General features: G+C 50.1%; 1 protein-coding gene across 2 annotated transcripts; it reads right to left on the bottom strand.

The window, feature by feature from the left end:
- Positions 1–2,967: 2,967 nt before the first annotated feature.
- Positions 2,968–12,705, bottom strand: LDHD (lactate dehydrogenase D). Of its 2 annotated transcripts, none has more exons than XM_082229160.1 (11): positions 12,526–12,705; positions 10,692–10,804; positions 9,507–9,648; positions 8,674–8,815; positions 8,322–8,481; positions 7,440–7,639; positions 6,129–6,257; positions 5,260–5,387; positions 4,604–4,694; positions 4,224–4,335; positions 2,968–3,532 (listed from the first exon to the last, which is right to left on the bottom strand). In XM_082229160.1, the coding sequence occupies exons 1-11, from the start codon at positions 12,583–12,585 to the stop codon at positions 3,367–3,369; spliced, it is 1,443 nt and encodes a 480-aa protein (XP_082085286.1). In that variant the 5' UTR covers positions 12,586–12,705; the 3' UTR covers positions 2,968–3,366. The 2 variants fall into 2 exon arrangements, with proteins under 2 accessions (XP_082085286.1, XP_082085287.1); XM_082229161.1 differs by lacking the exon at positions 12,526–12,705 and adding an exon at positions 11,770–12,156.
- Positions 12,706–13,121: the final 416 nt, after the last annotated feature.

Genomic DNA, 13,121 nt, shown 5'->3' with positions numbered 1-13,121 from the left:
TTTTTAAAAAAACAGTTCTTTGGTTGCAGTCTTGTAATGTCCACTGGTGCTGCTTCGGTAGCCAATTGGTGGAGCTGCTGGGGTGGCTGAATGCCTCAGGCCTGCAATTCCCCTAACTTGGGACTCCTCTCTCATTTTTAGGAAAGCCTGGCTCCCACAGCCTGCATATATTTACACTGGTTAAGAATTCTCCTACGTGATGTGTATACTGCTGGGGGTGGTAAAAGGGCATGTGGGGCAATGAATCCCCGTTCCTCTGGCGATTCACTAGGTGTTACCTGCAGATCTTCACACTGGCATCTGCACCCACGTTGCGTTTCCTTTTAAGCTACAGCTGAGGATCTCAGGAAGCTGAGCTGTGCAGCTGCAACCACAATCTTGAGGTTTTCTGCACAGAATTGCAACCTACGCACATCTTTGCTTGGGGCTGTGGTATTGCGTATCAAGTAAAAAGGCTGAATGTTAAGGGACTTTTTCTTAGGAATGGCTGCATCTTGTTTCCTTCAGGTAAAAATGAATTGCAGGTAACAGGCAGTCCGAGGCCCCCTCTTGCTTGTCTCAGTGTTGTCCCTTGTAGAGCTCAACAGGTAGGAGGATGGGGACAAAACCAGAACTTGTTGGCTCTGGTGCCATCTACTGCTGGGTTCTCTGGATAGCAGGAATGGGGAACCTGTGGCCCTTTAGCGGTTGTTGTACTCCAGCTCCCAGCAACCCTAGCTTGCCTGACCAGTGGTCAGGGATGATGGGAACTGCAGTCCAGCAACACAGCACAGGTAGAGCCGCAAGTTCACCCATTCTTGGTCCATGGAATGAAAGAAAGGAGCCCGCACCTTGTGACATGGTTGAGAGCAGGAGCAAAACTCTCCCCCCCCCCCCGCTGCCTTCTAGAAAACAGTGGAGGATCAGAAAGACGACAGCACTAGCCTCAATTTCAAAAGTGATGTGTTGGACGCACCCCTCCACTTTCCCCGGTACTGATGAATCACTGCCATTAATTGGACTGCCTTTGTATGCCACCTTTCTGCCAAGGCATCTGTATTTGTATTACAGTTTTGAAATACTGAAACGAATGGTATAAAATGCAGTGACAAGAGTTCTATTAGGCCAAGAGATGGTACAAGCTCTTCTCTAATGGCTTTTGTCTTCTCTTAAGAGCACACAGGTTTTGCATAGCTCCAGAGAAGGTGGAGGAAAAGCCACCCTCCAATCCCATCAGGCCCTCTTGATGCTCTCTGGCTGGGCATCCTCTCTTCCAGCTTAATAATTGGGGGTGTTTTTCATTTTGTGAGACACTTGCAGGAAAGGCAAAATCTGACCTTGGTGCTGGGAGGCCTAATTCCCATTTCCAGGGTTGGCTCATGAAGATGAAATCTGTCATGTGTGTGAGGTTCAGATCCCGTACCCTCACTGCTTCTCCTGTAGTGTAAAAGACGCCTGGGCCAGCATTCCCCAACCAGTGCCCTCCTGCTGTTGCTGCCAGATTCCAACTCTCATCAGCCCTGAGCGTTTGCCATGCTGGCAGGAGCTGATGGGAGGTGGGAGTCTCAACAGCTGGTGGTCCATAGACTGGAAAAAGCTGTTTTATACAACTGGCAAGCCTACACACACTTTCCCGACATGTGCTGAAGGCAGTTTACTATTGCTTCATCTTGGTTAAATAGTGGTGGTAATGGGGGCAGCTTGAAGTCCTTGATCAAGGGTCAGCAAAAATTTTCAGCAGGGGGCCGAACCACTGTCCCTCAGACCTTGTGGGGGGCCAGATGGTGGCAGTGGTGGGACAATGAGCGGTGCGCAAAAGGGCTCCAGAGAGAGGCTGCTTTAAATGGCGGCTGCTCAAGTGATCACGCTGCTGCTGCTGGCACCAATCAAATCCCAGCTCCCTTCCTCCGCAAGGCGGGGAGAAGCCAGGAGAAGGGAGGGAAGAGGCGCCGCCGCAGTGTGTGTGTGGGGGGGGGAATGGCACAGCCTGAACGATCAGAATCTGATCCACGTGGCGATTCCCAGACCATCCGCGGGCCAGATCCAGAAGGCAGTTGGGCCAGATCCAGCCCCCGGGCCTTAGTTTGCCGACCCATGTTCTTGATCATGAGTTCTGCCAGTGAATTGGAAAGTAAGAAATGAAAAAGCAGATACCAGAGGATTTGCAGAGGAGAGGAGTCAAAAGAGACACGCATACAGCTGTCAACCTGTGTAGGTAGGAAAATGGATTGAGAAGGCATCATGCAACTGCAACTTTGCTTCCTGGAACTAGAGAGTGAAGGATGAGTAAGAGGTAGATACCTCTTTGATTTGAAGTAGATCAGTAAGGGTTTCTGACACTCAGAAATGTCACAACAAAATGACTATCCCCCCATCTAGATTAGGCTGCTGAAATGAAGAAAGCTGATCAGCAGTGGGCCTTGGTGGGGAAAAGACAGAACAAGTACAGGTACTGAAAATGATTTTATGTGATTAGAAGCCACCCTGTTCTTTCATTTTAACTGGGTGCCTTTGCAGCTGGCTCTGGTTGGTAGATCTTGGGGCTCTAGTAAAAAAACCCCAAAGCAGATTCAGCAAGCCTGGTCTTTGGCAAAGGACAAAACTTTAGGATTTTCTCCACTGGAAAAGCATTTCTTCAGAGCCCACATCCCATCCCAGCTTCTACCCATGTGCTTTTGTAACACCTGCAGCTCCATCTGCTCCACAAATGCACATTTGTGGCTCATTTCAGCTCCGCTTGGCAAAACAGGTACGTAATACATATTCAGACAGAGGTGGCTGTGGAGTCACATGAGCTTGCCCCTCCAGCCAAGGTCATGCCTACCTAACAAAAGGTCGTCACATTTAAAGCATCTTCAGAATCAAAGCTTCAATCAGGAACCTTGGCAGTGGCACACTGGGTGAAGCAGAGAGTTCTCCGCTATACCGATTGCCCTTTGGATAACTACAGTACTCTGCATCCCTTGAGAGAATGGTAAGCTCTGCAGGTTGAACTGAACTGGTTTAATTTTTAAGATTGCAGTGCAAATGGGCCAGAGGTGGTTGGCAAGCCCCCTTTGGAAGGGTGTATGTGGTGCAGCCTCCGCAACAGATGCTTCCAGTCAAAGATGGAGCTTTCGCCCTGTATGGGAAAAAATGCTGGGCCTCATGGGAGGACACTCCAAGTGTCCTTATCATGTGTCCATAACGGTTTGCGCTCATGATGGTAGCGGAAAGTATATACACAATCCCACTTTCAATACTATGCCCCTCCAGATGGCAGTGATGCAATTAACACTGGGGAACCATCACAGAACAATTCATAGAGTGGACTGATGTGTGTGGACGGTTCCATGTAAATCCACTACAAAGCACTGTTATTACATCTGTGCAGACAATCTCAGGCTTTCACAGCACCTTTCCAGGGTTCATGAGGTTTTTAGGGTCCAGCGCCGCCTTGATCTGCTGCATGGTGGACAGCGCCACCTCGTCTACTTCCTCACGCAAAAACTGGCGTTTGCCCAGGCCTATGCCATGTTCCCCTGTGCAGGTGCCGTCCATCGCCAATGCACGCCTGGAGCAAAAAAAATATAACAGCACAAACATTGGATCAAAACATAAGCACATCCATGCTGGTACCTTGTTCCCAGCATTTGCCAGCCAGCATTTGCCTCTGGTCCTCTTGTAAAAACAAGGGGCAGCAAGGATACAAAGGGGCTGTGAGTTTTGCCTCACCCCTTGGCTTGCACAGCCCCCCACATATTGAAAGGTTAACTTAGGAAGCAGAAAGACTCTATTATCACCATCATCTCATTCATTGGAGGCTCTTAAGCAGCAGTGATTCCTGCATACCACAAAATATAGAATCACAGAGTACGAGTTGGAAGGGACCCCAAGTGTCATTAGTTTAAAGAAATGACAGCTCCAGAATCTCTGACAGACGCCCATCCAACCTCTGCTTAAAAACCTCTAGTGAAGGAGAGTGGTGGACTACCTTCCAAGGTAGTCCATTACCCTGTCAAACAGCTCTTACCGCCAGAAAGTTTTTATCAAATGTTTCGTCGGAATCTCCTTTCTTGTCATTGGAATCCACTGGTTCAGCCCCCCCCCCCTGAAGTAGTAGCAAACAAGTTTGCTCCATCTTCCATGTAATAGCTTTTTCGATGTTTGAAGATGGCTCTCATATCCCCTCTCTCTGGAACAACCCTCAACCATTCCTCATAAGGCTTGGTTTCCAGACCCTTGATCACCAGTCAGATCCTTACCTGACCAGCCGTTTAGAAAACTCTGCCACCCTCCTGCTTTCTTCGGCATCTTCCGGATCAAAAATCAAGAGGCAGTGGAAATTCCCATCACCAACATGGCCGACAATAGGGCCTGAAAAACCGGCAGTGGTAAAGAGATCATTGTTTGCCATGATACAGGATGAAGATGAGGTCAGCCTCCCTCAATCTGGTGCCCTTCAACTGGACTAAAACAGCTCAGGACCCCAGTAGCTCAAGGACCACCTCTCCCCACACGCTCAACATCCAACTAGAGGTTCATCATCATCATCTGAACTAGAGGTTCAGAAGTGGCAGTACAAAATCAGGCCTTTTCAGTGGTGGACATTTCTGGAATGCTCCTCAAACAATATTCTGCCCACCTGTGAGCTTGGACTCCAGTAGGTCTTTCTTTGTTTCCAGCAAGATTGCAGGGAGGCGGGAGATTGGAACACAGACGTCAGTCGAGTATCCCTGCAGATGCAGATGCGAGAAGGGAAAGGGTGGGGCAAGTAAGATGCTTTTGAGGAGGCATAACTTTCTCCCCTTCCTATCCTTTTGAAATCTTTTTGAGACCCACCAGACCTCAAAATGCCCTTGCCTAGCCTTCAGCCCATGGAAGAGAGGTGGGAAAGGCCAAACTCCTCCATCAACACCACCCCACATTAGTCAGTCTCTGCAACCCTCCAGTCTACCCTTGTGTGGCTCCACAGCAGCCCAGTCACGTTGCACCAAACCCTAGTTTCACTAGACATGCAACAGAGTTATTTTATCAACAACTCATTCTCAGAAGCAACCTTGAAAAGAAGGTAGCCAGTCAGCCAAACTTGGGAACCTGCTTGTAACTCAACCTTGCGATCCTCGTAAACGGAGGTGGCGTTCGGAACAGGGTAAGCGAGAGGTAAAATGAAGCATAATGGAGAGTGTTCTTCGTAACTCAAGCAAAGGAGCCAAATTGCAAGGCAGATCAGATTTCTTTCTTTCTTTTTAAAGCGCTAAGCCACCCACCAGAGCTTGCTCCTCTCCCCTTCTGACTCACCTTCCGGCCTGGGCGAAGGGCCAGCGCAGCATACCAGGCATTGTGGCGTGCGGCCCACAGCTGACTGCGAGCCTCCTGCTCCCGTGCCCACACAAAGTCCGAGCCCCCATTCGACTGCACAATCTCCCCTGCGGAGATAGCCTTGCGTCAGAGCCCCACCACTACCACCTCTGGTGAGCCAGCGTGGTGTAGTGGAGAAAAGCAGTACACTAATAATCTGGTGAACCAGGTTCGCTTCCCCGCTGCTCCACATGCAGCTGCTCAGTGACCTTGGGCCAGTCACACTTCTTTGAAGTCTCTCAGCCCCACTCACCTCACAGAGTGTTTGTTGTGGGGGAGGAAGGGAAAGGAGAATGTTAGCCGCTTTGAGACTCCTTCAGGTAGTGATAAAGCGGGATATCAAATCCAAACTCCTCCTCCTCTTCTTCGTCTCTGCTGCCAACCATAAGAAGAGCCTTCTGCATCAGGCCAATAGCCTATCTAGTCCAGCATCTTGTTCTCACAGCCACCAACCAGATGCCTGTGGGGAAACCCATGAGCAGGAGCAGAGCCCAAGAGCCCTCTCCCCTCCTGTGGTTTCCAGCAGCTGGTGCTCAGAAGCATTGCTACCACCAGCTGTGGAGGCAGAGCATAGCCATCAAAGCTAGTAGCCATTGATCGCCTTCTCCTCCTCCATGAATCCATCCTTTTTTAAAGCCATCCAAGTTGGTGACCATCACTGCCTTCAGTGGGAGAGAGCTCCATAGTTTAACTATGCACTACCACCACCAAAGCATAGTGCCAGGCTGCTGTGCCAAACGTATCCTGACTCAGCCTTATTCCCAGGCTTGTCTGGCTGCCAGGCTTGGCCCGGCTTCTGCAGAACCTACCTGTTGCTTGGACCTGCTCCTCCACACTGTTTTCAGTGCCATGGAACTCCAGGAAGAGGGTGGGCAGCTCTGTGTAGCTCAGGCCACTGTGGCGGTTGCAGGCGGCCACCATGACATCATCCAGGAACTCTGGTGGCAAAGAGAAGAGGGGCACTCGCCATAAGGGGACATCACAGGAACAGAAGGGAAAACCCAGAGCAAGCAAGGCCACTTCAGCTGTGATCCTCATCTAGCTTACACCCCATTGAAGCCAATAGGAGCTGACATGATTAGGACTGCACGGTTAGAGGGCAGTGTAACACACACCTGGGAGGAAGCCTCTTGGAACGCCATGGCGCTTACTTCAAAGTAGACTCACGTGAGATCATTAGTGTACGAATCAATGGGAGCAGCCTTCCTGCAGCATCACAAAACCACCTCCATGCCAGAGCAATTTTGAGGCAAAGGAAGGAAAAAGTGTGTGTGCGTATTGGACAATGTAAGGAGGTGAACACAAACTTACTTGAATATATGTGTCTGTGGAATGTATTTATTTGTTTCAAAGGGAAGGCTTGCCTTGTGGGAGAAAATACAAGAGATCCAATTTTTAACGTAACACTTGTGGGTCACAGAATTGACTGTTTATTTTGATAGCCAGTGGTGGTGTAATGGTTAGACTGTCAGACTAGGACCTGAGAGAGGCCACACTTCAAATCCCTGCTCAGCCATGAAGTCACTTCTTCCCAGCCTAACCTACCTCACAGGCCTGTTGTGGGGGTTAAATGAGGAGGGGGAGAACCATGTAGGCCACCTTGAGATGCTTGGAAAAAAGGGTGGGGTATAAATGCAATCAATCAATTAAATGGACATCTTTTACTTCTGGCCTTTTTGCTCCTAGATGGCATGAAGCTCCTTTATCTCACTTCCACCCCCCGCACAAACACACACACACATATGCCAGCCATTAGCCCCTCTACTTCCCAATTCCCCTCTAACTGCCCTCACTCCCCATTCTTCCTGCTCTTATGTCCTGGTTCTTCCACCCAGCTGTCCCATTCCTTCCCTTACACAGCACCTGCACTGACCTTTGCATTCCATGTCTAACCCCTTCCCACCCACCCCAGCAGTTAGACCATTTGTGAACATTCCATGCCATCCCAACTCAGCCAGTAGCAGAGAGGAGTCCTATATATACTGCACAGAGAAGATTCAGGCTGACGAGACCATTACGAGGCCTGATCTTCCAGGCTCCGGAAGGAAGCCTTTTGTTTCTGTTCTTCTCCCTTGTCCCCCATCCGCCAACCACCTGGGGTGCCCTGTAGTCCTGCTTACCAATACGGGCGATGGGGATCCCAGTTTGAAGAACCTGCACAGTGCTGTCCACAGCTGCTTGCACGCTGGGAAAGGCGCAGACGGCTGCCACGGTGGCCTCTGGGGTGCCGTGCAGGCGCAGCGTGGCCTGGGTGATGAGGCCCAGCGTCCCCTCGGAGCCGACAAAGAGCCCTGTTAGGTGGTAGCCAGCAGCGCTTTTCCTGCAAGCAAAACGCAGCCTGTGAGTTTCAAGGGACCAGGCTGGACCCTGCACTGACCAGCCTCTTCCCCTGGTGTAAGCAGTCAGCTTCCTCCTCCCAATGAGCACATGCAATGTATTCGATGCTGTATAAGGTCACACAACCATCAGGATGGTCGCTTTTCTGTTGGGCTAGCAGCTTAAGAATATAAGAACATAGGGAGAGCCTGCTGGATCAGGCCAATGGCCCATGTAGTCCAGCATCTTCTCACATTGGCCAACCACAAGCAGGATCCGAGCACAACAGCACTCTCTGCTCCTGTGGTACACAGCAAATGGGACTCAGAAGCAACAGTGGAGGCAGAAATTAGCCATCATGGCTGACAGCCATCGATTGCCATTTCCTCCATGGATTTGTCTAATCCTCTTTTAAAGCCCATCTCACTCCTGCGGGAGTTAGATGACGTTGCATCAAACCAACATCATCCCATACTTTCTGGTGTGTTCCCCCTCACTTCCCTTCTTGCAAAACGTTTAATCTTTTGGAGAAGCAACCAAATCCATTTTAACTGAGCAAGCTGAACTTGCTGGCTTATGATTGAACCCCATCCCAAAAGAGCGGCAGCCTGGAAGCGGCCAAAGCCAAGATTTGAGGGAAGGCACAGAAGGAGCTTCAGGACAGCAAGGGGGACTTAGCTGGGTACCTGGGCCTCCGGCTCTGGCCGGCCGTGTGGAGCACCCTCCCGTCAGGAAGCACCACCTGCAGGTTGAGCACGTTTTGGCGCATGGTGCCATAGCGCACAGCATTGGTGCCTGAGGCACTTGTGGCCGCCATGCCGCAGAGAGAAGCATCAGCCCCAGGGTCTGAAGAAGGAAAAGGCACAGCCGGGGGAGCAGTTAGGTGATGGCAAACCAGGCCACCCCCCTCCTAATGCAGGTAAGATCAAAGCAGCAATGGCTTGCCAGCCACTAGGCTGGTCCGCTACCACATTCCTTTATTTCCCAGAATGCAACGCCACTGCACCCCTCCCAGAATTGTACTTAAGGCAAGCGTACCTACAGGAAACCAGAGTCCACTGCCCCGTAGGTAGCTGTTCAGGGCCTTCCGGGTCACCCCTGGTTCTACAGCCACAGTGAAGTCCTCTGCGTTCAGCTCAGAGATCTGGTCCATTTGGGTCAGGTTAAAGCACACACCACCCTGTCCCATGGAAAGAGACAAGCACAGGATTACCAAAAGGGGAACACAGGGAACCCAAAGAGGAGGAGTCTGGCATGGGGGGCAGGGAGGAGCAGGAGTCCCACCTATTCCCCAGCCTTTAAAATCCATCTCCTTGCCTCTGGAGAGCAGCCAATTTGTTCATTTACTGGTGTGATGGCTTATCGAACAATAGTCAAAAACAGACAGGAGAAAAGGAGCGATTGCCACACACAAAAGCTAAGGCACCATCTGTTTAAAGCAGTATCATACCACTTTAAGCAGTCACGACACCCACAAAAGAATCCTGGAACATATAAATTCCTAAGAGTGCTGAGAGTTACAAGGAGACCTCTATTCCCCTCCTGCAGCCGCAGTTCCCAGAGTTCCCTGGGAAGAGGGATTGATCATAAAACCACTGAGAACTGTAGCTCTGGGAGCAGAATGGGGTCTCAGCACCCTTAACAAACTACAGTTCCCAAGATCCTTTGGGGGAAGCGATGACACTTTAAAGTGGCACAAGAGTAGAGTGCTTTAAATGTACAGTGTGGATGTGGCCTCTGTTTAGGCCTGGCCTCACTTGGCACTCTGTCCTCCCCCAAAATCATACCCCACACCCCCACTCACTCCTCCGGCCTACCTTTCCCCCGCCCCCAATCCCTGGTCCCATTTCGCTTGCCATTCCCCTCCTTACCTGCACGGCACTCACGCCCCCTTCTAGGCCCGTTCCTGTCCCGAAAGGGATGATGGGAGCCCCACGGCTGTAACAGGCCTTCGCCAGCAAGCTGACCTGCTCCACATTCTGGGGCCAGACCACGGCATCTGGTGGGCGGCACCTAAAGAGACGGTGGTGGGACAACATAATTTATCCATCAATTTTGCACATGTATAAACGCCTCACTGGCCAAGGCTGTCAGTGGACTGCATAGCACATTAAGATGTGGAAGAAAGAAAAGTTAAAGCCATTTCAACAAACTCTAAAAACAGTAAAAAGTTTTCCTTTAAAAAAAAAAGGAAAATTAATTTCTAGTATTTGTAGAGAGAAACGAGGTAAAATGTGTAAGCGCTATTCTCCTCGTTGGTTTTGTGAGGAAATGTCACTGTTCCCTCCTTCCAGTTATGCGTCTTCATTTACTCAGAACTATGATGGTGTTGTTGATGATTTATTAAATTTATTCGTCGCTTTATTTGCCATGGCAACTCAAAGCAACCTAGGGGGGAAAACCTGCATTAAAACCAGGAAGAAAAGATAAATTGAAACATCCCACCCACTCTAAAAGGCCACAGATAATTAAAAGCCAAAAGCCTGATTAGAAATGAAGGTTTTTGGCTGTCTCCTGAAACAGAGCTGTCCATGAGGCAGAGAGAGTGAAGTGCCCACCTCAGGTGGTGGAAGTGCAAGAGGAGACACCCTGCTCAGGAATCTCTTTTGCAATCTCTCAGAGGATGTTGGGGTACACCTCTTGGGGGTACAGCTGCTTTAGTGAGCACAGCACCAGCCTGTCTAGGAGGCCCTGCATTCTCCCTCTGCCTGAGCACAACCAGTCGACTTTCCTCCTCTTGTTCTTCTGCTCTCTGGTCAATACCCAGGAGCCAAGGACAGCCATCTCATGCAAGCATATAGTGCTGGTAGGAACACAGGAAGCTGAGTCAGAAGCTTGGTCCATCTAGCTCAGTATTGTCTGCACTGACTGACAGGCTCACCAAGCCTAGAGATGCTGGGGACTGCTCTACGGCCCTTCCCCAGAAATGGTCCATTCTCCATCACAGCGTACTGTATGTGCAGAGTCATCATTTATACCTGAGAAGTCCAAGGCCATGCATCAATCAATCGAGGTCAATGTGCAGAAGAGGAATTCTGGGAAGTCCCACTGCATACCTGTGCATGGACTCGTCATGGCCATGTTGCTCACAAACTGGGGTGGCTGTGGACACATTGGTGCTCCCCACCACTGCTCTCAGGGAATCTAGGAAGTCCTCTGTCAGCCAGCCCTGCAGGAAAGATATAAGGCTGGGGGTTGACAAGACAAGCAAGGAAGCACAGCTGGAGAGACAAATGGGCAGCCAGAAGTACAGAGGGTGCAAGTGGATGTCGTTACTGGTACTGAGTGAACAAGGGATGCAGACCTGGGGTGCTCAAGGAATAAAGAAACAAGAGAAACACAAGGATTTCATAATAGAACCTTAAAGACTCTCCACCTCCTTCCATAGGTTCCTTCCCACATGCCCCAATCCATATACAGTGGTACCTCAGGTTAAGTACTTAATTCGTTCCGGACGTCCGTTCTTAACCTGAAGCACCACTTTAGCTAATGGGGCCTCCAGCTGCCGCCACGCCACTGGGGCACGATTTCTGTTCTCATCCTGTTCTCATCCTGAAGCAAAGTACTATTTCTGGGTTAGCGGAGTCTGTAACCTGAAGCATATGTAACCCGAGGTACCACTGTAGATTAGCCTTTGCCCTCCACATGTTTTTGGACTACTAGTCCCATCAGCCTCAGCACTAATGGGAGTTGTAATCCAACATCTCAAGGGCAACAGGTTGGTGATTGCTCACACAGTCAAAGCACAGGTCTTCACTCAAAGAATCCTGGAGCTACAATGATCAGCACCCTTAACATATTACAGTTCTCAGAATATTTTGGGTGAAGCCATGTGCTTTAAATGTGTGGTGTTGGATGTGACCTTATTTGGGATTAAGACCCACTGAACACATATTTGCTTCTGAGTAAATGTGCATGGGATTGTCTTGCTCTACACCTTAATGGCTATTATAGTTCTGTACCATTATCTCAAATATTAATAGGTTGAAACAGTTGCTCAATGGGCAGAAATTCAACAGGTGAACCTCCTCTCCCATCCACTGCCTCTCTGTGCCAAGAAAGAGTTTTCACTGGCTGAATTTCTGCCTCTTGTGGCAACTGTGAAAGATTCAGAGGGAAGGGGGGGAAGCAAACCTGAGCTTGTTTTGAGGCTCCAGCTATTAGAGAGCTGCGCCTGATCTCACCCACCAGCAATTTTCACGGAGACAAACCCATTTCACACGTGCAGCTGCAGAATCAACAGACCAAGTTCCTTCTGGACTTTGGCCACTTCACTCGACAAGCTTCCTCCTACGGGGAGAAGACCTATATGCGTAGCTTCTTATCCTGGTTCAGCACTAGAACCTTCAGACAACTTTTATACGAACTGGCATTTGTAAGACAACCCTCCTCACAAGCTTGGCGGATCAGGAACTGGACCTGATGAACAAATAAGGCTAACTATTCTTTACTTGGACTTCCTTCTTTTAACCTATGTGCAACTGTACTCCGTGCCTATTTTATAGTTTTGTTTTTCATCGTTTAATTTCCATCAGCTGTCATAACTGTTCTGTTTTATATACATTATGAATATTTTTTAAGCTTTACCCCGCCCCCCGCAAAAAAAATATTATCATGGTTCAGCCAACTATCTCCCTGTCTTGCTACCCCCCCCCCCGCAATTTATTTTATTTGAATACGTATAGGCCCCCTATTAAGTAGGAAGGAGTAAATTAATCTCCCTCCCGCCGCCCCATGGGAGGGGAGAAGCCCCCAGACCCCCAATTCTCCTCTCCCGCGGCCCGAAGTGGTACAGTCCAGGCAAGGCTCTGCCTGCCACCGGGTTACACGGGCGCGCGCACTTCCAGGGGAGCTCCGGGGCGGCTCGAAGGCGAAAGGTCGGCGGGTTACCTTGGCTGCTGCTTGCGAGTAGTTCCGGACCGCGAAGCCCAGCGTCCGCCGCGCAGCCATGGCGAAGGACGGGCGAAGGAGGCAGGGGAGGCGGAGCAGCCTCGGTGTGGCTTAAGGTGGACCGGCGGCGGATCCGGAGCGCGCCTCCTTAGCCCACTTCGCTGCTCGCAGGAGAGGTGTCGCGGCGCAGCCTGCGATGCCTCAAGGCCGCCTCCGCCCCCGGGATGGGAGGCGAGCACTCTGCACGTGCTCAACGGCACGCCCCTTTTTCTCCTCGCACCTCCCCTAGACCACTTTTACGCATTTCAGCGAAACGAAGCGGTTCATGGAGAGGTTTATACTGGAGTCGTTTTTACCTTCTGGGCTGCAGGTTGGCGGGGAGGGGGAGAAATAAGCCCCACTAAGCTCATTGGGGTTGTAAGCGTGTGTAGGATTGAGGCTTAAGTAAAATTGAGTAGAAATCTTGGATTTTGAGTAGTCACTTATGAGTGTGTTGTCAACAGATGAAACGGCCACTCCAGTTCACTTCAGTTATCATTAAGAGTTACACAACCAAGGGCAAGTAAAGTACAGCACTTACTAATTAATTAATCAAT

Source organism: Podarcis vaucheri (genome assembly GCF_965113315.1).
Source record: "Podarcis vaucheri genome assembly, chromosome: 7".
NCBI lineage: Eukaryota > Metazoa > Chordata > Lepidosauria > Squamata > Lacertidae > Podarcis > Podarcis vaucheri.
This window is presented reverse-complemented; position numbering and strand designations above follow the sequence as displayed.